The following is a 26,962-nucleotide window of genomic DNA, read 5'->3' as shown; positions in this document are numbered from 1 at the left end:
GCTTTAAAACAGTCCTGGAGATTGGCAGTGGCAGGTTGCCTCAGTGCATTCTGGGATACTGTATAAAAGCCAGGAGCACATGTGGAGAGCAGAGTCCCAGAGGGAGGGGGCGGCTGCCTCCTCCTCTGTAGAAGTGGTACATGGTCGCAGGAGGTCGTCCCGAGGGCCGGAGGCATGGATTAAAGGAGCTGAACCCAGAGGTCCAGGAGAGCTGACTGGACACTGGTGACCATGGAAAAACAGTATCATGAATACAGGGGATCGTGTCAAGGGGCCTGACCTGAGGGGGGCCACCCCACGTGTAGGATAGTCAGAGGATGGTTGTTAGCAGTAAAGAGAGAGAGAAGATGCTGAGGAGAGTGTCCTGAAGATAATCAATAGTTCACCAAGTTGTCTTAGGAAAGAGACTTAATTCAAATTCACCTTTAGTGGCAGGGTCAATCAACAGCCTGGCTGTACATGAAGATAGAAGTCCTCCAACATTGTGAATAGTTAATTCAGAGTATCTCACTATTCTCTTCTCCTATGCCTAATTTATAATAAAACACAAAACAACCAAATACCCTTGGACTGGTTATTGGAGCGAGCCAAGGAGGAAAAGTGAGAAACTGTTAATGTCGAGGTTGCTGTTGGTAACCCAGGGGGACCCGCAGGTGTAAAATCTGGCAGTCCTTACGGGGGCAGTGCTACACCTGTAAAAGAAAAGATGCCTTCACTTACCTATTCTGAAGCTGCTCTAGTTTGGTCACATGTTTGGGTTCCAGTGCCCACTTCAAGGCAGAGGAGGGACAGCAGCTAATGGATGCCCCCATAGTAAGCCTATGGATTGTGTCATCGCCCAGGCTCTGCAGCCATTGTCTGCTGCATCTCCTCTACACTGAAGCCGGCACTTGGACTTGATCATGTGACGGGACCAGATCAGCTGTAGAATAGGTAGGTATAGGCATCTTTTTTCACAGGGTAGATAGAATAGGCTTAGAATGGGGGTGGGAATAGGTTTAGCTTGAGTTAGAAATTAAATGGAATTACAGTTTTGGGCTGATTTACTAAAACTGGAGAGTGCAAAATCTGGGGCAACATTGCATAGAAACCAATCAGCTTCCAGTTTTTCTTTTTTTGCCAAAGCTTAAAGTGATTGTAAAGTCTCTTTTATAAAAATAACAATCATATTATACTTCCCTTCTCTGTTGCAGTGGATTTGCACAGAGCAGCCCAGGTCCTCCTCTTCTGGGGTCCCTCTTCTGTGATCCTGGCCCCTCCCTCCTGTTGAGTGCCCCCACAGATAGCAGCTTGCTATGGGGGCACCCGATATAAGACACAGCTCCCTGTGTCCATTCAGACACGGAGCCCCGACCCGGTCCCGCCCCCCTGATTGGCTAGATTACTTTGATTGCCATTGGCTGCCGCTGCTGTGTCTCAGCCAATCAGGAGGGAGAATCTCACACGGCTGAGACACTTGTGGACATCGCTGGACAGAGAGGGATCTCAGGTATGTATTAGGGGGGCTAATGCACACAGACACACACATAGAATGCAATAAGATAAAAAAAACCTTTCTGACTTTACAACTCCTTTAACTGAACAACCTGAAGTTAGAAGCTGATTGGCTACCATGCAAAGCTGGACCAGATTTTGCACTCTAAAGTTTTAGTAAATTAACCCCTTTAGGTTTTCTTTCATTAAACCCTGTTGGCAGCTTTTATAATATGACACTTCTAAGGATGGGTTCACACTTATGCAAATTGGATACGGGTTTCCCGACATCCAATTGGCATTTACAGGAGACTGTGACCGGCTCTCAAAGCCGGTTCACACAGTTCTGGGGCAGCCGCGGTCTACACTGGAAAAGGGTCCTGTGCTTCTTTGGCTCCGGTTCAGGCAAAAATGTGGTACCTGATTCAATCCTGAAACAGAGAAGCACCAGACCCCCTGCTGTGAGCCGTGGCTAGTGTGAACCCGGCCTAATGCATCGGTTATAAGCACTGAGGTCAGAGAGAGCGGAGATATCAGGCTGTAGGGTTGTTCTAAATTCTGACAGGGAGAGAATACAAGGAAAAAATAAAAAACAGGTGATCCCTGCATTATTATATTATTTCAAGAGTGGAGGTTTGGATTGTCATAGGTGCCGACCGTTACCTGGTTCTCTATAACAAAGATTGGGCTATATGACTATTGACGAGCCATAAAGGTATGGACATTGCCTCTTCGTTTAGTAGGTGTGCTTGGTGACCATCTTATCCTGTTCTGACAACGTTAATACACATGATAATTTTCTGCCAATTTCAACCAATTTCCATTGCAGAAATCCCTAAGCAGAAAGGCTGTACTATTACCTATCTCAAGCATGGAGGTTTGGATTATCACAGATGAAGACTGGTAACTGGTTCTGTTTAACAAAGATTGGGCTACATGACTTTAGGCTCTCTTTATGCCGGGGCTGAGTGTACATGAGAGTCACTTAGGCCTCCTGTAGTCATTATACAAAGGTTAGATGTTTGTCAGCCGGGACGTTAAATTGAGTTTTGTGCTCCTCAAACAATTCACTCAGCTTCTCCATGTAGAGCTTGTGCAGCTTGTCCACCTCTTCATCCGATGGGGTCGCATTTTCGGTCACTTTGATTGGCTTTCCAACTGTAAGAAAGATGAATAGCAGTTGTTGGTTTTGCAAATGCAAATAAGAACATCATATAAGAGGGAGTCCACCAAAAATTGCTGTTTTAGTTTTAAGATGGCCATACACTAGATTTTTGTTCAAAAATTAAAATTTTAAGAATCTTCATTTGGTTTTGCAGTCGTCACTGGGGTCAGATTGATGGGCACAATTGAGTAAATTGACAAGAAAATTTGCAGGAGCAAAGTGGAAATGTTTTCTTGAATCAACAAATATCTAACAGCTAAAGTGATTCTAAAAAGTTGACATTTTTCTTTAAAAAAACAAAAACAAATATGTCATACTTACATAGTTACATAATAGTTGATTTTGAATAAAGACAACAATCCATCCAGTTCAACCTGTGTAGGTGTGTGTATGTCAGTGGCCTGATCATTTCCCATAACCCTGAATGTTGTGATCTGTGAGATGCACGTCCAAGAGTCTCTTAAAAGTAGCCATACTCCCCGCAGTTACCACCAATTGTGGAAGAGAGTTCCACATTCTCACCGCCCTTACAGTGAAGAACCCCTTATGCAGCTTAAGGTTTGATGAGGAGTCATATTGTTTAACAGCTGTTGTGTTCAAAAGCCATTTACACCTCTAGCTGTTAGATTGCTATCTTCACCTTTGAAGACCTGTTTAGCCAACAAGCCTTGGAAGTGACATGTCTATGTTAATGACCATCCGCATATCAAAGAATGTCACCAAAGACTCAAATGGGACTTAGAAAGAATTTAGTTAGTTAGGTGCCACCCACTTCAGAATGTATAAATTATAATACAAGTCCTTAGGAAGTGAAAGCAATGTTTATCAAACCAACAAAATGAAATGTAACGGAATTGCTCTCCAAACATGGCTGTCTACCTACATGTTTGGCAACCTTTCTCTGTTCTGAATAGGATAGGGAAGCAGTAGAACCATTTTTAAGTTTCTACAGCTATCTGCGTCCCCATAGGGGGAATTTGCCCCCTGCATCAGTCCTGACAGACCATGTAAACCCATGTCCCTGTCAGGAGCCTTGCACCCCGGGGGATCAGGGTAGAAGGCCCCTCGGGGGGTGGACTAAAGCACACCCTTAAGTGCACTTTTTAAGTGTGTGTTCACATGCATGTTTTTTGTTCATTTACGGGGTTTTTTGTTCTAGGTTTTTGCACCACCACCGACTTAAAAAAAGAAAAAAAAAAAAAAAACAAGAGGTGAAGAGAAATCTTCCATGATTAAAATGATGCAATTTGTCTAATAAGGGAATTGTGTAGAGATTTCCTCTCATTTCCCTTTGTGTCTCTGGGATAGAAAATAAAGAGAAATTTCCCTACGAGGAGATGGACAGCAAACAAACATAAAACAGAACTAGGGATGCACCGAAATTTTGGCGGCCAAAACATATCAGCTGAAAATGGTGTTTTTCGTATTTTGCCGATAGAGAAAAGGTCCAGATAATGGTGCTGAAAATGCCCCCGATTTGACCGATTTTGCCACGATTTGACTATGATTTTACTGTGATCATGGTGTGTTTTTCATAGGTCATGTGACTCAAAAACTGCATCAGAAACGTAACACCGGTGCGTTAATGATGCGTTATTGCCACAAACTGCTCTGAACGGGTAAGTGTGCGACCAGAAATACAGCAAGCAAGATTTTTAACACCACAATGGAAGTGCAAAGAGCAAGTGTGAAGACATACATAGGATTGAAAGGGATGCAGTTTTCTTGAGCTTTTCTTGCGCTATATGCCGATAATGAATGACAATAAATTCATAATAATTTAAATTAATATTATTTAAAAAGACAAATATAATTTTATATATATATATATATATATATATATATATATATATATATATATATATATATACACACACACACACATACATACATACATACATACATACATACACAAAGTATCTCACAAAAGTGAGTACACCCCTCACATTTTTGTAAATATTTTATTATATCTTTTCATGTGACAATACTGGAGAAATGACACTTTGCTACAATGTAAAGTAGTGAGTGTACAGCTTGTATAACAGTGTAAGTTTGCTGCCACCTCAAAATAACTCAACACACAGCCATTCATGTGAGGGGTGTACTCACTTTTGTGAGATACTGTATATATATATATATATATATATATTTTTTTTTTTTTTAAACTGCCATTATGCCTGCCAGTGTCATTATTACAGTAACCGTGCATATTTTTAGCACTGATTACTGTAGTAATGTCACTGGTCCGCCCAAAAGTTTACAAAATGTCAGTAAGGGGTCTGATCTGTCCACAGCAATTTCGCAGTCTGGCTAAAAATCGCAGATCGCCGCCATTAATAGTAAAAAAATAAATAAATAAAAATTACATAAATCTTTCTCCTAGTTTGTAGATGCGATAACTTTTGCGCAAACCAATCACAATACGCTTATTGGGATTTTGTTTTTACCAAAAATATGTAGCAGAATACAAATTGGCCTAAAATGATGAAAAAAAAATACAATTTTTAATTTTTATTTTTACTGGGAATGTTATATAGCAGAAAGTGAAAAGTATTATTATTTTTTTTTCAGAATTTTCGCTCTTTTTTTATAGCGCAAAAAATAAAAATCGCACAGGTGATCAAATACCACCAAAAGAAAGCTCTATTTGTGCGGAAAAAAAGAACATTGATTGTATTTGGGTACAGCGTCGCATGACCGCACAATTGTCAGTTAAATAAACGCATTGCTGAATCGCAAAAAAATGGCCTGGTCATTAAGGGGGTAAAACCTTCTGGTCCAGAAGTGGTTAATAGCTGACAAGAGTCACAATATGGAAAAAGTTGCCAACCTTTGATCATTCACCCCAGTGCGGACTTTACAAAACACCATCTGAGAGTGGACATTAGTGCAATTAGCTTCTTCTAATAATACGGAACGTGAGAGCAGCCGGCGTGTAACATTATCCAGCGGAACATTGAGTACAATGCGCTGTTTGCTCGTCACATTAGTGCCGGCCACAAGAGGAATTATTTATCCATCTCTCTGACATGCTGTCATCATATCAAGCTTGTCAGCAAGATCCAGAGTGTCCCTCCTTCTAATAGAAGCCTCATCCTTCTCCTCCCTGCAAAGAAGCTCCACACAAATACAATCAACTGCTTAGCGTGGACTTAACAGTCTCTGTGGTTTTGAACTTTTTCAGAGACTGAATACCCATACTTGCACATACTAAGGGTGTGTGTATAAGCGCTGCTGAATGTATAATATATTGGACTGAGACACACGGATTGGGCTATATTTATACGTTTTAATTTTGCAATCTTTGTTTGATTGCTTTATTGCAGTTTTAGGGGATGGGAGAAGGGAATGTGTGGGATACTCCTTTAGGCTCGACTAAGTACAACTTGGGACTTCCTCAGGAAAATGTCTGTTAGCACTGTCTTGACGCCAGCCGACGCTCACTGACGCTCAGAACACACTGTAACTTGAATAAAGTTCTAGATCCTCGACTTAGAGTCCAGAAGATCCAAGACTGTAGAACAATGAACTACGAACACTGCTGTACTGCAAAGTCACTGACTTCTTCCTCCAGCCTTGCACTGGCTTGAGGTAAACTGTAGTGAAATCCTGTATGGTTGCAACTCTCAACTAAGACACTGCACACGGTCTCTTCAGGGCCCAAACTGCAGGCGCCCCCTTTAACTCTTCAGGGTCCACTGACTAGGTACCCCCTCTGTCACTTCAGGGTCCTCAACCTAGGTACCCCCTTTTACCGCTAGCTGACACTTGGATCCTAGAACCTTCTCCTGCATGGTCCCCACTGACTCTAGGCAGACCCCCAGGGGCAATCCTCAGTACTCACGACCTGTGTAGGCTTTCCTGGGAACCCCTCTCGCTCGCAGCAGGCTCTCTGCACACCGGATCCCCTCAGCTCAACTCAGCACTCTCTGGATTCTCAGGCAGCACCAAGAGAGATCCACCTTCCTCAGACAGGAGGAGAGACAGCCGTTCTCTCCCTCCTGGGACTCTGCTCCTGCCAAAGACAATGAGTCATGCTCTCCCTCAGACTTATACCCACCCCCAGAATCCTTTGCGGCAGAATTTGCCTTCTGGGGTAGTTACAAGCCTGAATGTATCCCTGATTGGGTTTCCTCCACTGCCCTATGAGAAGCCTGTCACAGAGCCAGTGGGGAGACTCCCCCTTCAGCAGACACACCTGGAAACCATGAGACCCTACTAAAAGAAATCATGGCCCTGCAGTTAGGCAGACAAAGCCCGCTATTCATTTACCTAGCACCTACCTGTAGGGTGCTACATATGTATGTAAAAAATAGTTACAAAAATAAATACATGTAAAATCCATGTAAACAAAATGCAAAAAATAGATGCAGAAAAAAAATAAATGAATGTAAATATGTATACAAAATGCAAACATAGATGCAAAAGTAAATGTAAATGTATACATAATGCAAAAATAGATGCAAAATAAATTGCAAATATATATATATATATATATATATATATATGTAAAAAATAGTTACAAAAATAAATAAATGTAAAAACCATGTAAACAAAATGCAAAAAATAGATGCAGAAAAAAATAAATGAATGTAAATATGTATACAAAATGCAAACATAGATGCAAAAGTAAATGTATATGTAATGCAAAAATAGATGCAAAATAAATTGCAAATATATATATATATATATATATATATATATATATGTAAAAAATAGTTACAAAAATAAATAAATGTAAAAACCATGTAAACAAAATGCAAAAATAGATGCAAAAATAAATAAATACATGTTAAATATACAAATATTTAAATATATATGTATACAAAATGCAAAAATGGACAAATCAATAAATGTAAATATATGCATACATCATGCAAACATAGATGACAGACCTGACAGGGATTCCAAGTTAGCAAGTCCAATTTAAACAAGATAATAATAGTTTTTAATCAATTTTTTTTTTTTTTTTCCAAGTAATTAAAGTGGTGGTTTGCCAAGCCAGACACCGCATTACCAGCATCTACTTTGCTTTGTGTCCCCTATATATGCTGCAATGCTAATTTGTTAAGCGTGACTTGAACAGTTCATTAACCTCGATACTAATTCAGGTATCTAACTAAGTACACTATTTCCGTTGTGCTGACTTTTGTGTCCCTGTAACATCGTTCCACGTCACTGATAGAGAACAGGTGTTACCCTTCGTTCTATCCACTATGGTGGAGTGATTGTGACTCATTAATTATTTAGATCTGTTCCTAGAATGCAGTACCATAATGATTCTACTCCATTGCACTTAGCAGGCTTCACTTAGTGATACAACTCACATTAGTACGTCAGTTTGTCCTTTGCACACGGTTTACTCCTTTGGAGTATTAATCAACCACTTGGGCCCCGGGGCCTCTCAGTTCCTAAATCCCCTTTAGCCCCAGAGAATTTTTTTAACCAGTTCTGGGTGGGAATTGATTTGCCCCCTTAATGACCAGGCAATATTTTGCGATTCGGCACTGCGCTACTTTAACAGAAAATTGCGTGGTTGTGTGAGGCTGTACCTAAATAAAATTGATGTCCTTTTTTCACACAAATAGAGCTTTCTTTTGTTGGTATTTGATCACCTCTGCAATTTTTTTTTGCGCTACAAACAAAAAAAGAGCGACAATTCTATAAAAATAAAAAATATAAACAATATTTTTCATATTCTGCTATATAACATTCCCAAAAAAATAATTAAAAAATAAACATTTTTCATCCTTCTAGGCCAATTTGTATTTTGCTACATATTTTTGGTAAAATAAAAAAAGCGTAATTTGATTGGTTTGTGCAAAAGTTTTTGCGTCTACAAACTAGGGGAAGGTTTATGTCATTTTTATTTTTTAACTAGTAATGGCGACGATCTGCAATTTATAGCGGGACTGCGACATTGCAACGGACAGATCGGACCCCTAACTGACATTTTTGACACTTTTGGGGGGGACCATTTACATTACTACAGTAATCAGTGCTAAAAATATGCACTGTCACTGTAATAATGACACTGGCATTATTATTACAGGACCTGTGATTCTATATAGAAGGATCACAGGAGCTCTGTGATCATTTCAGATAGAAGAATGGTCAGCTGTGTTTACAATAACTGAATGTCCTTCTCTCTCATCAGGAAGCGATCGCGGTTGCCTGGGGGCAATTGTGGCCGCCGGACCCGTGCATCGGCATCCCCGCTGCCTAGGGTTAGGGTTACCTTATTGCCGGTTAGGGTTACCTTATTGCCGTATAGACATAGGAGAGGGTTTGGACTCAGGAAAAGAGTCATGAACCCACCCAAAGGTCAAAGGTCAGGATATGTGGTCTCAGAGGTCAAAGGTTACAACTCCACCCAGTGTTGGACACAGCTGGTGGCGCTGGCGGGCGCTTTGTGCCCGCACGTTCCACCTAGTGTTGGACATAGGAGTAGGCGTGGACGCAGAAGGTGGGGAAGGAGAGCCAGCGGACGGTCAGGAATCGGTTAAATACATATTTTGGAGATATCGCTATTCCGTACATACCTTTTGAGCATTTGTAGTCTCCCCCAACATAATGTACAATTCTTTTGAGGGGGATAGGGCTTTTTATTTTGGTAGCATTTTTTTTATACATATATTTGTAATTCCTGGGTTTTTATTAGGAATAACTACAGAGGCGTAACTAGAACTTTCAGAGCCCTGGTGCAAAAAAACAAGTCCAGGGCCTTTCCCTCTGAGCCTGGGGCCCTTTCCAAGATCCCAGGGCCCTTTACTTCAATTGCAGGGCCCTTTATTACAGTGCCATAGCAGGACCCTTGCACATGTTCTGCAACAGGCTTCCCTTAGAAATAGCACATTTTTAACTCTTAAAGGATACAGGGCCCCTACTGCAAGTGTCATTTTTTTTTTTTTCCATCCCGGAGTTGGGCTTTAAAGTGACACTAAACCATATCTTTATTCGTCAAAAAATAATCTATGCACATTCACTACTTGAATAGTGATGAAAGATATTGGAAGTGTCACCAGCTTGTGATCTCACACTGCGCTTACTTTATGCGACCCCCTAATATGAGTCGTCTTACTCGCTCTGTTAAATAGATAAACTGAGATTCAGATCACTGGGACATCATTTCCTCCAGCCGGACCGATGGCACCATGGAGTTCATGTACAAAAATTGCATCCTCACACCACAATATATACACCAAAGGAAAGCTCAGGAAGTCCGGGTGACAGGTTATAAAAACAGCTCACATAGGGTAATAATGTTGAGATAGTCTGTTCCAGAAAAAAGAGTAACACTCACTTTGGCAGCTTCAAAACAAGCATGCAATGGCGAAAACTGTTTGTCCAGTAGTCAAAATGGCTGACATTGACCGCGCATGCCTGGTAGCATGTGTGCATAGCTCCATCCAACGCGTTTCGTCACACGTGACGTCATTAGGGACATATGACCCCATGGTGCCATTTGTCCGGCTGAAGGAAATGATGTCACAGTGGTCTGGATCTCGGTTTATCCATTTAACAGAGCGAGTGAGGCCACCCTTATTAGGGGGTCACTTTGCATACGGTAAGCGCAGTGTGAGATCACAAGCTGGTGACACCTCCAATATCTTTCATCACTATTCAAGGAATGTGGGATCTTTTCAATCGCTTTGACACCTTTCAATGGGATATTACTTATACGGACTTTCATATATGTTCACTATATCATTTGTCTAAAGCCCTGCACTGTTATTTTATATTTGTATTCATCTAGTGTCTGGATTGTGCACAGCTGCTGTTTAAATATTTGGTTTCACGTAAATTTATATATATTTTTTTACATTCACTACTAAATGGTTCCTGAATCTCTCCTTTTCCCCTCTCATTTCCATTTGTTTGGAAGGCGCAGTGCACACCTCTATGCACACTACACGTCCCATAGTGCATAGTCCATCTCAGGAGTGAGCAAGAGATGGTGGCTATGTTCCTAGTGGGAACTTGGAGAATGAAGGTAGCCACCCTCTAACACATGGGTACTCAACCTGTGGCCCTCCAGCTGTTGTAGAACTACAAGTCCAACCATGCCTCTGCCCTTGGGAGTCATGCTTGTAATGGTCAGCCTTGCAATGCCTCATGGTACTTACTTACTTGCGTAGTTTCACAACAGATGGAGGGCCACAAGTTGAGCACCCATGTTCTAATAGGAAGTCAGATCACGGCAGCAAAAGAGGGGATTTGGAGATCTGGAGGAGGCCGAAAGCAATAGAAGGGACTTTTCTGGGTTAAGCAAACATACCGGAAAATATACGTTTTTTTAAACCAGTATTTAGTGGCACTTTAATTATCTGTGATGATAAGGTGGACAACTTTTTTATTTTATTGGAAGGTCCGCTTTAGGAAATGTTGTAACTCCCACCTTCACCATGTCACAGGGTGGTTTACCTACAGCAGAATATTGCATTGTGAGAACTCTTGGTTCAGTCTTGTTCAATAAATACTGATTGGCTGAAACCTATATCTATCCGAATCTGCATTTGATCACCAGCCCTTGCAGAGTCATTATTGAATCTTTATACTTCCGATCTGGAGTGATAATTTGAAAGCACTGATATTTCAATGCATTTTCCCTTTGAAGACAATCCAGTTTAGATAAATAAAAAATCTCTCAGCCGCCCTCGACTTGAACTGGCTATTGTTTGTTACATACCGTGCCGGTGATAACATTTATTGGGAGAACCAAAGTCTCTTGGCTATAAAGATGGAGGAATGAATCTATATTTGGAAATACAAAATGTTATCTGGGGAACTTTGACTACTGGCCTGGCAGTATTATTAATAAGACAATCCCTCCTTTAGTCAGCACAGGCCTTTGTCCCTTGGTCACTGGATGAACTCATCCTCTATAAAGAGCGGTCAAAGTCAGTTGTAGAGACTTGCGAACATTTAAAGCTGAAGTTTGATCTGCTTATATTTTGCCTTCCCTGGTTCCTCCTCCACTCCCCCATCCATCAACACTGAATTGGAGTTTTAATAATCAAAGCTTTTAGAAAAGTTATACTGTGGTTGTGCATTGTGATTCATCAGGAATTTATTAATGCAGATATGTATGGTTACAGAAAGGTGCATTTTACAATTCACCTTTTACACCAGGGGAATCCAAACTTTTCAAACAAAGGGCCTGTTTACAGTCCTTTAGACTTTAGGGGGGCTGGATTGTGGCTTGTGGGGGTAGAAAATGTCCCGGGCCCGTCAATAGTGAAAGTAAACATTGCCTAAGGTTCGTGGCTAGTTACAAAGTGCCTGTGGTCAGTAAGAGGAGGAATAGTGCCCCATCACTGGTATCAGTGGGAGGAATAGTGCCCCAGCGTTGCTATCAGTGGGAGGAGTAGTACCCCTATCACTGGTATCAGTTGGGAGAAGAGTGCCCCAATATTGGTATCAGTGAGATTAATAGTGCCCCATCACTGGTATTAGTGGGGAGAAGAGTGCCCCAATATTGGTATCAGTGAGAGGAATAGTGCCCCATCACTTGTAATAGTGGGAGGAATAGTGCCCCATCACTGGTATTAGTGGGAGGAATAGTGTCCCATCGTTGGTATCAGTGGGAGGAATAGTGCCCCAGCATTGGTATCAGTGGGAGGAGTAGTGCCCCATCATTGGTATCAGTGGGAGGAACAGCGCCCCATCATTGGTATCAGTGGGAGGAACAGCGCCCCATCATTGGTATCAGTGGGAGGAACAGCGCCCCATCATTGGTATCAGTGGGAGGAATAGTGTCCCACCAATGGTATCAGTGGGAGGAATAGTGCCCCATCACTGGTATCAGTGGGAGGAATTGTGCCCCATTACTGGTATCAGTGGGAGGAATAGTGCCCCACCATTGTTATCAGTGGCAGGAATAATGCCCTATCATTGGTATCAGTGGGAAGAATAGTGCCCCATCATTGGTATCAGTGGGAGGAATAGTGTCCCACCAATGGTATCAGTGGGAGGAATAGTGCCCCATCACTGGTATCAGTGGGAGGAATTGTGCCCCATTACTGGTATCAGTGGGAGGAATAGTGCCCCATCATTGTTATCAGTGGCAGGAATAATGCCCTATCATTGGTATCAGTGGGAAGAATAGTGCCCCATAATTGGTATCAGTGGGAGGAATAGTGTCCCACCAATGGTATCGGTGGGAGGAATACTGCCCCATCATTGGTATCAGTGGGAGGACTAGTGCATCATCATTGGCATCAGTGGGAGGAATAGTGCCCCATGCTTGGTATCAGTGGGAGGAATAATGCCCCATCATTGGTATCAGTGGGAGGAATAGTGCCCCATAATTAGAATTAGTGGGAGGAATCGTGCCCCACCATTGGTATCAATGGGAGAAATTGTTCCCTATCATTGATGTCAGTGGCAGGAATTATGCCCCACTGTTGGTGTCAGTGGGAGGAATAGTGCCCCATGGGCCGGAAAAGGTTAGCAAAGGGCCCTCGGGCCGCAGTTTGACGACCATTGCTTTACACGATAATTTTTTATTTTATATTTTTTTACTTTAGGGTACAGTAGATTGATTAGGAAGTTGTAAATAAAACAAGAAAACCTTTTTCAGTACATACCTTATTTTAGAATGCATAATTTTGGATAAGGCTGGAAAGGATTAGAACCCCTGTCTGTTTTTTATTGCCATACATGGTTCTATTACATAGCTTCCTCCCCCCCCCCCCCCCCCCACTTTCTGTTCTGCCGACAATGGTTTCATCATACAGGAGGTTGACGAAAAATGCATCAGGGACACAGAGAGAAGTAAAAATCTGACAGAAGTTCTAGCCTTCCTCTTATCTATTAAACGTTTTTTTACTTTTTTCTGTGTGGCGGTTGGAGAGTTCTTGTCACTTTCTGTCTGACCTATGTGTAAGCTGTGTAGAGCCATCTTGGAGAGGGAATTCCATTGTTCTTAAAGGAACCTGAATACCAGAGTTTGGTCCATCAGATTGATCTGCGTTTATGCTTTGTTGACCCCTAGGGGTCTATAATGGAGGTGAGCTTGCACTTCACCTGGTGAAAGGAGCACGAGTGGAAAATTGTCGTTACACTGTCGTGTCATCCCCATGAAGTACCTTATCAAATAGAGACTTTTTTGATTGCACGAGCTATAAGAAGCTTTATTATTTATTGCATTATATGTTTGTTTATGGATTTATTATGCACTGGCACTTTTATGAAACACTTACCTATTGGTCATTTTTTTGTCACTTTCTAGTTATTATTTTTACCTTGATTTGGAGGCAGTGCGATCACACATTTTAACCTCCCTGGCAGTATGATTATGTCCAGATTTCTGTGCTAAAAGCGGTACATTGTTTTGCATAGAAATCTGTTTTACACTTTAAGACTCACCTTCCCCTGCGATCCCCCGCCATCCTCCCGCTGTCCTCCCGCTGTGTGCTCAGCCGATGCCGGCACTTGTCTTCCGGTTCTCTTCCCTGCGAGCGTTGTGACGCAGGGGGGTGGAACCGGCGGCAATTTAAAAAATGTAAATACACCAAATGACATGATACAAAGCTGTGATCCTAACGGATTACACTGTATCATCCCATTTCACCACAGGATTTCACCTGGTGACTTTTCCAGTGCCCTGCCTGTGCTCTTCAGTTCTTTGTGCCTGGAAAATTGAGAACGACCATGGCATCCAAAAAGCGTTCTTTTTGCACAAAAGCGCTTCTAGACGAACTGGAAAACAGCGACAGCGAAACTGAGCGATAGCGATTTTTCTGAAAATTCGTCATCAGGTACGAAAAGTGAGGACAGCGACGATTCTGATGTCTCTTTCTGGCACATCGCTCCGTTGGAAATTCTGAAGTTTCATTTGATATATTTCCCAAATTCCACAAGCTATGTGCCAGAAAGAGACATCAGAATCGTCTGATCACGAATCGCTATCGCTCAGTTTTTCAAGTAACTCAGTTTCGCTGCCGCTGTTTTCCAGTTCGTCTAGAAGCGCTTTTGTGCAAAAAGAATGCTTTTTGGACACCATGGTCGTTCTCAATTTTCCAGGCACCAAGAACTGGAAAAGCACAGGCAGGGCACTGGCAAAGTCACCAGGTGAAATGGCATGATACAGTGTAATCCGTTAGAATCACAGCTTTGTATCATGTCATTTGTGTATTTACACTTTTGAATTTGCCGCTAGTTCCATCCCCCTGCGTCGCAGCGCTCGCAGGGAAGAGAACCGGAAGGCAAGTGCCAGCAATCGGCAGTGCACAGATCGAGGAGAGAGTGTGAGGAGGACAGGGAGGACGTCGGGGGATTGCAGGGAAGGTGAGTAACATGCTGGGGTAATCCCGAGTGTGGCTCAGGGTTACCGCTTTTGGTACTGAAAGTTAACCCCAAGCCACACTCGGGAATACCTCCAGGGGGGTTAATATTGATTTTTTGCGGATGTGGAAACACATTTGGTGATAGCAGCAGCTGCACCCTGTAATTTCTATCAATAGGTGGCAGCGAGCTACTACCACATTTATATACTTAGTATACTTGTTAGTACCAATGTGGAAAGGTCGGGGAATTATTCACTTTACCTTTGGGTGACCCACATGTATGGATGCTTCTGCGTTATGTAAAACGATTAGTTTTGTTTTTTACATTTTAGAATGGGGTGCCTCAAGATCGTGCAGGATTTTAAAGGGTGCTTTGACTGAAAAAGGGTTGAGAAACACTACTAATCCTGTGACTTTGCCTAGGCTGAGAAGAGATCATCAGTCTGCTGCAGGCAGAGGCAGCAGTTCCTCGGTCTCCTCTCCCTGAGTGATTAGAGTCACAAGGTGAGAGGCTGCAGCAGGGCTAATCTGTGTGAGATGTTTGTGAAAATATTGAAAAACTGCACAGGCACCATTATTTACATGAGCCATGTGCCATCTCTGAGCCGGTGTTCTGTCAGAAAACCCGACCCCATCAGATTTCCCTACCTACATCATTTCCGATGCGGGTTTGTCATGCACCAGCTGTAGCCACGTCACATGTCCTACTGCGCACACGCGGAATAGGTAGGGAATTTTGAGAACATCGTAAGGGAGTGAGGTAAAAGTCCTACTGCGCACCAACGGATCAGGTAGCGGCATCTCTTATAACAAACATCCATCCGATCCCATGGCACACACTGCGCCGAGCCGACAATGAGACAATCCTATTCCCTACCCTCACGCGCATGCCCACTGTCTCATTGTCGGGTCGTTGCAGTGTCGGCTCGGGGCACTGAGGGCCATGGAGATCGGATGGATGTTTGTTATCAGAGATCCCGCTGCCCGACCCGTTGGTGCGCTTGCGCCGGCGCATGCACACTAGGACTTTTGCCTGACCCCTTACAATGGTATCAAAATGCCCTACCTATTCTGCGCATGCGCAGTAGGACTTGTGACGCGGCTACAGCTGATTCATGACGAAGCCACAGCTGATCCACAACCGGAAATGACGGAGGCATGGAATTCTGATAGGGTATGGTATTCTGACAGAACACTGGTATCTCATTCGAAGAAGAAGATGGTGGTGACTGTGGATGATGCCTGAACATAGATGGCTCCATCCTTGTGGACAGAAAGGCATTGTCAAGGGGAGTACTGTGATGATGAGAGGTAATAAATACCTGCAAGTGTTACTTACACATCGCTTAGTGTGCTGCACGTAACATGACAAATTTGATGCTAGGTCAACATTAAAATATAACTCTAGACAAAATACTTTTAACTTCAGATAAAGTGGGTAAGGGATAGCACCTCTGACAGGCTTTTCCTTTTTCTATGAACCATTAATAGTGATATTTACCAATTCCTGTCTCAGGAGGAAATGTCCCCAGTGGTAGCCTGACAACATTTAAACCTGGTGGATGATTATTTTGTTTTTTAAATGCACAATGAAATGTGTAATGTCATTGCTAGGATGCCCCATACCCTAGATCAGGCATGTCCAACCTGCGGCCCGGAACCTCAGGCAATGAGGTTTTTTTTTCTGCTGGGGAGGAAGGAAGTCAGGTCGGGGGCACGGCCACAGCAGCTTTCAACTAACGGTAGGCAAAGGCTGCCTCAGAGGGGAGGGGAACATGTGTAGTGTTTCTGACTCCTACCACCATGACCACTTCAAATCACTGAAGTGGTCATGGTGGTTAGAGTGTTCCTTTATTATCGCTCAGAAGAAGTAAACCTCCGTATACTGATTCCATTTCATTTGATCATCCTCTATTTGTGTTAAATTAGTGCGGGGGGGCGTGGCGGCGCGGGAAGGGCGCGGAGGCACGGGAAGGGCGCGGAGGCGTGGGAAGGGCGCGGCGGCATTTTATTACTTATATACCCTAACTATAGAATATATATAATATACGGCCCGAGAAAATTTCTCTACACTCAATGTGGCCCAGAGAAGCCAAAAGGTTGGACACCCATGGGATAGATCAATGTTTCTCAATCAGGGTGCCACAAGCATGGGACCAAGTTTGCGCTGGATCAGGGTCTGTTGGAGGGCCTGTGATGTATAGACTGCATGACCAGGTGGCTCTGTGATGGGGGGACTGTGTGATTGGGGATTTTGAGATGATGAAAGAACTCTGATAGGGACCTCTGATGTGATGGGAGGAGGACCCCTGATATAATGAGAGGACCTAAAGGTGGGCTTCTGATGTAAAATTATTTCATTAAGGCGGTTGTGCGCATCATCCCAAACTCAGGTATCCCATTGATAAGTAAAATTTACATTTTTTTGCATTATAGACTGGGAGTGCCTCAAGAATTTATACTTTTAAAAAGGAGCCACGACTAAAAGAAAAATATTGAGAAATGCTTCTCTAGATTAGCCAAAGCTTGACCAGCAAAACAACAACTTTAATTTTTGAAAATCTTTAGAAGGAAAACTTACCAATGGTGTGAATTGGTCTCCGATAGGGAATCAGACCGAAGCTGTATTGAAAAATTCCTCGAGCATGGAACAAAGGCAGGGCCACCCCCATCATCTTCTGCAGCTTCTCCTGCATCTTCCTGAGGAAGGAGCCTTTGGGATTGTCCACCTGGTCAAAGAGCTCATTTTCCCCGAAGGAAAATACCGGAACCAAGGAAGCCCTGAACAGAAATACATAGAAGAATATAAATTCTATATTAGTAAAGTCCTAAGGCCCCAAACAGACAGGCATTATTTAATCCTAGATTCAGCAACATCTGCAAAGTCTTTGACAAGTTGTTGGTTTTAGAATAAAGTTACCTTTCAATAAACAGCTTTATCGCAACACAAAGGCACAAATCCAGCCCAAAATCTAACTTCATGCAATTATATATTTTTTTATTTTTTATTTGGCTGTAACTCCCCAATCAGAATATACTGGGCCAACTGTATACAAATTAAATAAAAAGTTTGATCTGGATCTGGGCTTTAAATGTCCATGTGTTCAGTGTCTGCCTAATATCATCAAAAAGATCCACCAGGGCACAACTGTGAATATTAGAGATGAGGTTTAAGTTCATCCTTACCGTGGGTTTGAGGTGAATCCTGCGGGTTTGAGATTTGTGGTCCTGGAAAGTTTATTTTATGGATTCGCCCAGGAGAATGTTTTTAAACCATAATGCAGTGCATGGCCTTTAAACTATGGCCAACAGGCTTAGAAGGGCCAATAAGGGGGTTTTGAATGAGTAAGTCTCCTCGCAATAAAAGGAGGGGGTGCACAAGCAGCCATAGTGTCAGTCAATTGGAAGCTGTTGTATGAAAAGATGACAAACTACATAGGGAGAGATTCGGGTCAGTAAAAAAAAAAAAACTGTACTTTATGATTGCTAGCTCTTTAGGCAATCAATTGTTTTGTTGCTTTTTATTGTTATTATTGAGGCTTTTTTGTCTTTTATTTAGTTTTGTGGTTGATTTAAGGTCAGCAGTTAATTTTAGCTGCTGTCCCATCAATAGAATGTTTTTTTTTTTTTGTGTCTACTTATAAAAAAAAAAAAGAAAAACTTGTTTAGAGGTGGTATTTTAGAATTTTGAGGGTATATTATTTACTCTTCTTATGTTATAGGGCCTTTATTTTAGGTTAAACTGCTTTTTATTACAGTAAACCCCCGCTCCATCGCGGTTCCGTTTTTGCGGTCCCGGTATATTGCGTTTTTTTTCTGTAATGTTATTTTACTATATAAATCATTAATAATTAAATATTTTTGTGTTTTCCATAGCTCTTGCTCTGTCTCTCAGTATCTGTTATGTGTTTAAATGAGTTTCTATTGTTTTAAAAGTGTGTTTAAAGACCTCAAAATGCTTTTACACGTACAGTGACAGTAGAAAAAACATGCCTACAGTGTATTTTAATAGGGTTTTTCTATTTCTCGGATGGGTCCGGAACGTAACCCCCGCGATGGAAGGGCGTTTACTGTATATGTTGATAGTAAAACTGCTTTATCTTCTTTTTTTGGTGGTATGCACCTAAATCTCCTCACATTATATCACCCACATTATTTACTACACCCCCTATCTGCATAGGTTAAAAAAAAAAAGTTAGGCCTACACTGGTTAGGCTTGTTATCCCTAATTAAACTGCTCTGATTCTGGCCAATGTTGCACTGTTGCGTGGATTATTTTAATTCTCATAGTCCTATATATTTAGTCTTTTTCAATCCAATTATTTATAACTCTGTGGGATAACTTTTTATTTTTTTGCACTCATTAAACATATATAATAAAACACTTTCAATGTAGTTAACATACCAAAATAGAGCAAATAAAAGAAGTTCATTGTTATGTTTTTTAACCCCCTTTTACTGCCAGGTGCGCAAGTCGTAGGGACCTGAATGAAGGGGGTTTTACACACACTCCCAGTGGCTGGAGCCACCAGGAGTGCGTGTGTATATCCCCTCACCTTCTCTTCTTCTTGCTGACCCTGAAGCGAAATGTTAAACTTTACTTTGGGTTCCACCTTTCACTTTCCCAGATGACCTGTAGGGGCTTTTAAAGCTTCACCTACGGAAAATATAGGGTGCTAAAGTTTGTCGCCATTTCAAGGGCGCATGCATTTCTAAAGGTTAAGGTGTTGGGCATCTATTCACTCGGTGCAACCGCATCTTCTATATTTTACCAAAATATTGGTCTTTTATTATGTTTGGGTGCCCTAAAATAAACTTTATTGTATTTTTTACTGAAATTTTGCATAAAGAATTGGAACTACCACCATTTTATTCTCCAGCGTGACTGCTTTCAGAAAATATATACCATTTTTTAAACGTGTGCAAAAAACGGAAAGGCGGCTCTAGCAGTGAAAGGGCTAAACAGTATTACCCATGTTGTATGGCCAGCCTGATAAATCCCTTCCTGTATTTTAGTAGCAACGTGAAAGCGCCAGGTCGTGCGTCCAGTGACTCCGGAGCTCCACCCACTGCGACGACTACCGCATTTCCACCCTTCTTGTTCTTCAGTAAATAGGAAGCACTGTCTTTGTCAGAGGGGATCAGTCCTAGGAAAGGATATATAGGACAGGGATAGCTAGTTAGACATGCATACAAAGCCCCAGCTGATTCAGAGGAAGGAGAATAAAATACGCATTACACGCAAGTCCCACATTTGCTTTCTGATACCAAAGTAACAAATCAGAAATTTTAAATAAACCTGTCCAGCAAGCTCTTCCATGTTTTGCAGTAAATAATCATTTTTATGCGTGGAATTTCAAATTCAAATTTTCTCTGTCAAGGATGTCTACTCTCCAATGTGGTGACTAAAAACCAGGCCTCTGAATTTTTATATGGACCGTCTACAGTGGTAAGAATAGGTACAGTATATTGAGCCCTTTGTAATTAACTGTTTTTCAGCAGTTATTTGCCAAAAAATGTGATCTTATCCTAAGCTAAATCACAAAAGAAACACTTAAAGCGTAACTCCACTTTTGTTGAGAAAAAAAAAAAAACATTCTCCTCTGGGTGATCTCTGTACATTGCAGGGATTATAACAACCTTTGTTGCAGATTCCTACCTTTTGTTATTCTGAAGAAATCATTGTTTGTTCCTCTGTTCCCCTGTGCCGAGTGGGTCTAATGGGAGTGGTTTCATAATTATCAATCAGCTGTGCAGCTGCAGAGCAGTAATGAAGAAATCCCTGTTTGTTCCTCTTTGCTGAGTGGGTCTAATGGGAGTGGTTTCATAATTATCAATCAGCTGTGCAGCTGCAGAGCAGTAATGAAGAAATACCTGTTTGTTCCTCTGTGCCGAGTGGGTCTAATGGGAGTGGTTTCATAATTATTAATCAGCTGTGCAGCCTCATAGGGCAGTCAGAGTAGAATGAAAACTCTGACCTACAAACTTTAACCAGACACTTATAGAAGTCACAAAACTGCTATCTACTGCTGATGAGAAAAGGTATTTAGCAGTTTATATCTACTAAAATAATTGCATTTCCATGTTCTGTGTACTGTGGGAGACCAGATATAGTAACTGCAGGCTCTGGGTTTAGTAACACTTGGAATAAAGTTTAGGTAAAAAATAAATAAAAATAAAGCATTGCAGTGCACATGCACATTGCAGTCCATCGTGTGAGTTATGCATGCCTTAACCACTTAAGCCCCGGAAGATTTTACCCCTTTCCTGACCAGGGGGTATTTTGCGATTTGGCACTGCGTGACTTTAATGGACAATTGCGCGGTCGTGCGACGCTGTACCTAAACGAATTTGATGTCCTTTTTTTCCCCACAAACAGAGCTTTCTTTTGGTGGTATTTGATCACCCGTGCGATTTTTTGATCATGCTCTATAAACAAAAAAAGTGCGTAAATTTTGCAAAAATAACAATATTTTTCACATTATTTTATATGAAATTCCCAAAAACAAAAATGTAAAAATCAAAATTGTTTAACATTTTAGGCCAATTTGTTTTATGCTACATATGTTTGGTAAAAAAAAAAAAAAATCACAAAAAGCGTATTTTGATTGGTTTGTGCAAAAGTTATTGCGTTTACTAACTAAGGGAAAGATTTTTGTCATTTTTGTGTTTTTTTTTAACGAGTAATGGCGGCAATCTGCGATTTTTTTTGCGGGACTGCGACATTGCGGCGGACAGATCGGACCCTTGACTGACATTTTTGACACTTTTGGGGGTACCAGTGACATTACTATAGTAATCAGTGCTATACATATGCACTGTTACTGTAAAAATGACACTGGCAGGGAAGGAGTTAACTTTATTTGAGAAGGAAGGGTTAAGTGTGTCCCTAGGGGCGTGCTTCTAACTGTGATTGGCTGTGGCTTGAGGTGTAAGAACAGAGATCAACGGTCCTACATAGCAGAACCGTATGATCTCCATTCTTACACAGGGAGAAGGCGGCAGAATGACAGGCGGCTTTGTTTACATTAGCCGCCTGCCTTTCTCCCGCTGTAACGGACGATTGCGAGTGCCCGCCGGGCACACGCATGGGGGGGTCCGTGAGCGAGCGGGAGCGCTCCTCCGGCGGCGCACACTCGCTCCTTAGAGCCTCACAGGCTATCGACGTAGTCCTACGTCGCTTTGCCTGTGAGGGGCTGACCGCCGCAGTAAATAGTCGTGCGGCGGTCGGCAAGTGGTTAACGCAGGCCTGCAGGTGTGAATCCACACTGCTATCCGGGATTTACCCTGCATATTTTGCCCTGGTGACAACAGTTTTACCAGGTAGGAAGTAAGTGGAACTCTCCAACAGCAACACAAAAACTGAATATGTTTTTTTGGTAGAGTAGGGGAAGACTAAAACCCCTGTGAGTTTTTTATTTTTTGTCTATCTCTGCTGCAGCGTTTCCTCATTTCCTGTCTGACAGAGACAGAAAGAGCGGTATTATCTCTTTACCACTTCTGGAATATTTTCCCCCTTAACTACCTCAATACTGGGCACTTAAACCCCCTTCCTTCCCAGACCAATTTTCATCTTTTAGCCCTGTTGCATTTTGAATGACAATTGCGCGGTCATGCAACACTGTACCTAAACCAAATTTGTGTCATTTTTCCCCCACAAATAGAGCTTTCTTTTGGTGGTATTTGATCACTGCCAGGTTTTTACTTTTTTGGTGCACAAATAAAAAAAGACCGAAAAGTTTGAAAAAAAAAAGTTTTTTGTTTAGGTTATAAAATTTTGTGAATAGATACGTTTTTTCCTGCACTGATGAGCACTGATGACGCCGCACTGACAGGCACTAATGAGGAGACACTGATTGGGTGGCACTGATGGGGGTGGCACTGATATTCAGCACTGATGGGCACTGATATGCAGCACTGATGGGCACTGATATGTGGCACTGATAGATAGCACTGATATGTAGCATTGGTGGGCACTGATAGGCAGCGCTGATGGGCACTGATAGGCAGCACTGATGGGCACTGATAGGCGGCACTGGCACTGATGGGGGGCACTGATGGGGGGCACTGATGGGCACTGATAGGCAGCACTGGTGGGCAATCAAGTCATCGATGACTTGATAAAGCGCACAGCGCGAAACATGTAGTCATGGCAACCATATAGCTTATGGTCCACCCTGGTTCCTGGTATTTCCCCGCAAGTGGCGCCTGTCCAGCTGATGTCACCGCTACGGAATTATTTTCACATTATTTTATATGAAATTCCCAAAAACAAAAATGTAAAAATCAAAATTGTTTAACATTTTAGGCCAATTTGTTTTATGCTACATATGTTTGGTAAAAAAAAAAAAAAATCACAAAAAGCGTATTTTGATTGGTTTGTGCAAAAGTTATTGCGTTTACTAACTAAGGGAAAGATTTTTGTCATTTTTGTGTTTTTTTTTAACGAGTAATGGCGGCAATCTGCGATTTTTTTTGCGGGACTGCGACATTGCGGCGGACAGATCGGACCCTTGACTGACATTTTTGACACTTTTGGGGGTACCAGTGACATTACTATAGTAATCAGTGCTATACATATGCACTGTTACTGTAAAAATGACACTGGCAGGGAAGGAGTTAACTTTATTTGAGAAGGAAGGGTTAAGTGTGTCCCTAGGGGCGTGCTTCTAACTGTGATTGGCTGTGGCTTGAGGTGTAAGAACAGAGATCAACGGTCCTACATAGCAGAACCGTATGATCTCCATTCTTACACAGGGAGAAGGCGGCAGAATGACAGGCGGCTTTGTTTAAACCCCCTTCCTTCCCAGACCAATTTTCATCTTTTAGCCCTGTTGCATTTTGAATGACAATTGCGCGGTCATGCAACACTGTACCTAAACCAAATTTGTGTCATTTTTCCCCCACAAATAGAGCTTTCTTTTGGTGGTATTTGATCACTGCCAGGTTTTTTCTTTTTTGGTGCACAAATAAAAAAAGACCGAAAAGTTTGAAAAAAAAAAGTTTTTTGTTTAGGTTATAAAATTTTGTGAATAGATACGTTTTTTCCTGCACTGATGAGCACTGATGACGCCGCACTGACAGGCACTAATGAGGAGACACTGATTGGGTGGCACTGATGGGGGTGGCACTGATATTCAGCACTGATGGGCACTGATATGCAGCACTGATGGGCACTGATATGTGGCACTGATAGATAGCACTGATATGTAGCATTGGTGGGCACTGATAGGCAGCGCTGATGGGCACTGATAGGCAGCACTGATGGGCACTGATGGGCAGCACTGGCACTGATGGGGGGCACTGATGGGGGGCACTGATGGGCACTGATAGGCAGCACTGGTGGGCAATCAAGTCATCGATGACTTGATAAAGCGCACAGCGCGAAACATGTAGTCATGGCAACCATATAGCTTATGGTCCACCCTGGTTCCTGGTATTTCCCCGCAAGTGGCGCCTGTCCAGCTGATGTCACCGCTACGGAACTACAGCAGAGTCCTTTCATCCTTGCGCCGGCTGGTTTCCGGCTTTGTGCACACGCTGCTCAGCAGTCCTGGGAAACTGACCTCCTCGCACTCGTGTTGCTTGCTGCCAGGTGCCCTTGTCTACTCCAGCCCAGGGGGATGTAAGCATTTTATGTACTTTGTTTTTCGGTTATCAATACCAATAAACTGTTAACCCTTCCTATACTGGATGTTCACCTGACTTCCTTATCCATTGCATCCCGGTGTGGTTCATGCGCTGCCTTCCTCATGTACTTTTGTCCATATCTGCACCCTTCCTATGCTTGTTGGCTAGCAGCAGAAAAACCACTGGGGAGCCTCACAGGCTTACTTCTATCCCTCCACCCTAAAGGCACCCCAGGAGCGCCAGATTTGTGATTATTGCTTTGACTTCTGGACTGGATTTTTTCCTATGGCTGCCCTGGGTGCGAATCTCTTTACTGAGCCATTAGTTGGCTAACAGCAGAACAACCGCTGGGGAGCCTCACAGGCTTACATCTATCCCTCCACCCTACAGGCATCCCAGGAGCGCCTGGTTTGTGATTATTGCTTTGAGCACTGATATATGGCATTGGTGGGCAGCACTGATAGGAGGGCACCACTGGCAGGCTGTTTGCCATCCCTGGTGGCCATGGTGGGCATCCCTGGTGGTCATGGGTGGGCATCCCTGGTGGCTCTAGTGGCACCCCACCCCCCAGGGCTGCACTGGTAATCAATGTTCTGATTACCAGCACAGACCCCCCCTGTGATCAGTGAGTACTTAGAAATACTCACTGATCACCCCAGCTCCAGTATCGATCCTCTGATCTTCTCCTCACTGACAGGATCTGTCAGGGAGGAGAAGAGATCGAAGCCGTTACAACGGCTGTATTTACATTGCATGACGGCTGTGATTGGACACAGCCGTCATGTGATCAGGAGGGCCAATCACAGGGCCCTCCTGACGCATCTTGTTGCGCTGTGTCCGAGGGACACAGGCACATCGAGATCGCGCCGCTCCGCGTGCACGCGGCGGCGCGATCTCGCTCCTTCTGAAAGACGTTCCGTAACGTCCATTCAGAAGGACGAGACTCCCACCCGGCCGTATATGTACAATGGCCGGGTGGGAGGTGGTTAATGACCAGGCCATATGTTGAGATTCGGCACTGCGTTACTTTAATGGACAATTGCGCGGTCATGCGACGCTGTACCCAAATAAAATGGATGTCCCTTTTTTTTCCCACAAATAGAGATTTATTTTGGTGGTATTTGATCACCTCTGCGATTTTTATTTTTTGTGCTATAAACAAAAAAAAGAGCGACAATTCTGAAAAAAAAAAAAAAAACAATATTTTTCACATTCTGCTATATAACATTTCCCCCCCCCCCCCCCAAAAAAAAAAAAAAATTAAAAATCAATATTTTTTAGCATTTTAGGCCAATTTGTTTTCTGCTACATATTTTTGGTAAAAAAAAAAAAAAAAATTTGCAATAAGCGTATTTTGATTGGTTTGCGCAAAAGTTATCGCGTCTACCAACTACGGAAAAGATTTGTCATTTTTATTGTTTTTTTTTTTACTAGTAATGGCGGCGATCTGCGATTTTTAGCGGGACTGCGACATTGCGGCGGACAGATCGGACCCCTAACTTACATTTTTGATACTTTTGGGGGGAAACAATGACATTGCTACAATCAGTGCTAAAAATATGCACTGTTACTGTAATAATGACACTGGCAGGGAAGGGGTTTACCCTGTTGGTGATTAAGGGGTTAAATGTGAGCCTAGGGCAGTGATGGCGAACCTTGGCACCCCAGATGTTTTAGTACTACATTTCCCATGATGCTCATGCACTCTGCAGTGTACTTGAGCATCATGGGAAATGTGGATCTAAAACATCTGGGGTGCCAATGTTCGCCATCACTGCCCTAGGGGATTGATTCTAACTGTGGGGGGGGGGGGGGTTGGGCTTCTGAGATGACCATAGAGACCTGTGATCCTATATAGCAGGATCACATGAGCTTTGTGATCATTCCAGGGAGAAGAACGGTCAGCTGTGTTTACAACAGCCGACCGTCCTCTCTCAGCGGGGAGCGATCATGGGTGGCAGGCGGCAATCAGAGCCCCCTGACACACGCATCAGCTTCCCCGCTGATGAGCGGGGGCGGGAACGTGCCGCCGCTCGCCCCCTAGACTCCCGAGAGTGAGCGCCGTACATGTACGCTGATTCATTCAGGAGCGGACGCCTGCCGCAGTACATCTGTGGTGGGCGGTCGGCAAGCAGTTAAAAATGCTGAAAAACGCAGTTATTCTGCGTTTTTCTATGTTTTTGAGCCATAAGCTTTTGTGGGAGTATAGTTTTGCTAAAAAAAAAAGCTGAAAAACGCTAAAAAACACTGAAAAACTCCTTCTACAGATACATCTTTCTACTGGCATTTTTATCATGTCCAGTGTGCATGAGGCCTAATAGTCAACAACCCTGAAAAGAGGTGGGCTGAGTCTTGGGTGGCGTTATGTAAATATCAATATACCTTGATGGGCGGATGTCAGTCT

General features: G+C 42.8%; 1 protein-coding gene across 1 annotated transcript in view; it reads right to left on the bottom strand.

Moving 5' to 3' along the window:
- Positions 1 to 2,049: 2,049 nt before the first annotated feature.
- Positions 2,050 to 26,962, bottom strand: part of MOGAT2 (monoacylglycerol O-acyltransferase 2) — a 115,000-nt gene continuing 90,087 nt past the window's right edge. Inside the window, exons 4-6 of the mRNA XM_082246663.1 lie at positions 19,901 to 20,075; positions 17,510 to 17,709; positions 2,050 to 2,631 (exon numbers count right to left, since the gene is read on the bottom strand). Coding sequence (XP_082102789.1) covers positions 2,477 to 2,631; positions 17,510 to 17,709; positions 19,901 to 20,075 — 530 coding nt within the window. The 3' untranslated portion in view covers positions 2,050 to 2,476. The remainder of the gene's footprint in view (positions 2,632 to 17,509; positions 17,710 to 19,900; positions 20,076 to 26,962) is intronic.

This window comes from Pelophylax lessonae (assembly GCF_965119305.1).
Source record: "Pelophylax lessonae genome assembly, chromosome: 2".
NCBI lineage: Eukaryota > Metazoa > Chordata > Amphibia > Anura > Ranidae > Pelophylax > Pelophylax lessonae.
The sequence above is the reverse complement of the archived record's forward strand: the minus strand, read 5'-3'. Positions and strand labels throughout refer to the sequence as shown.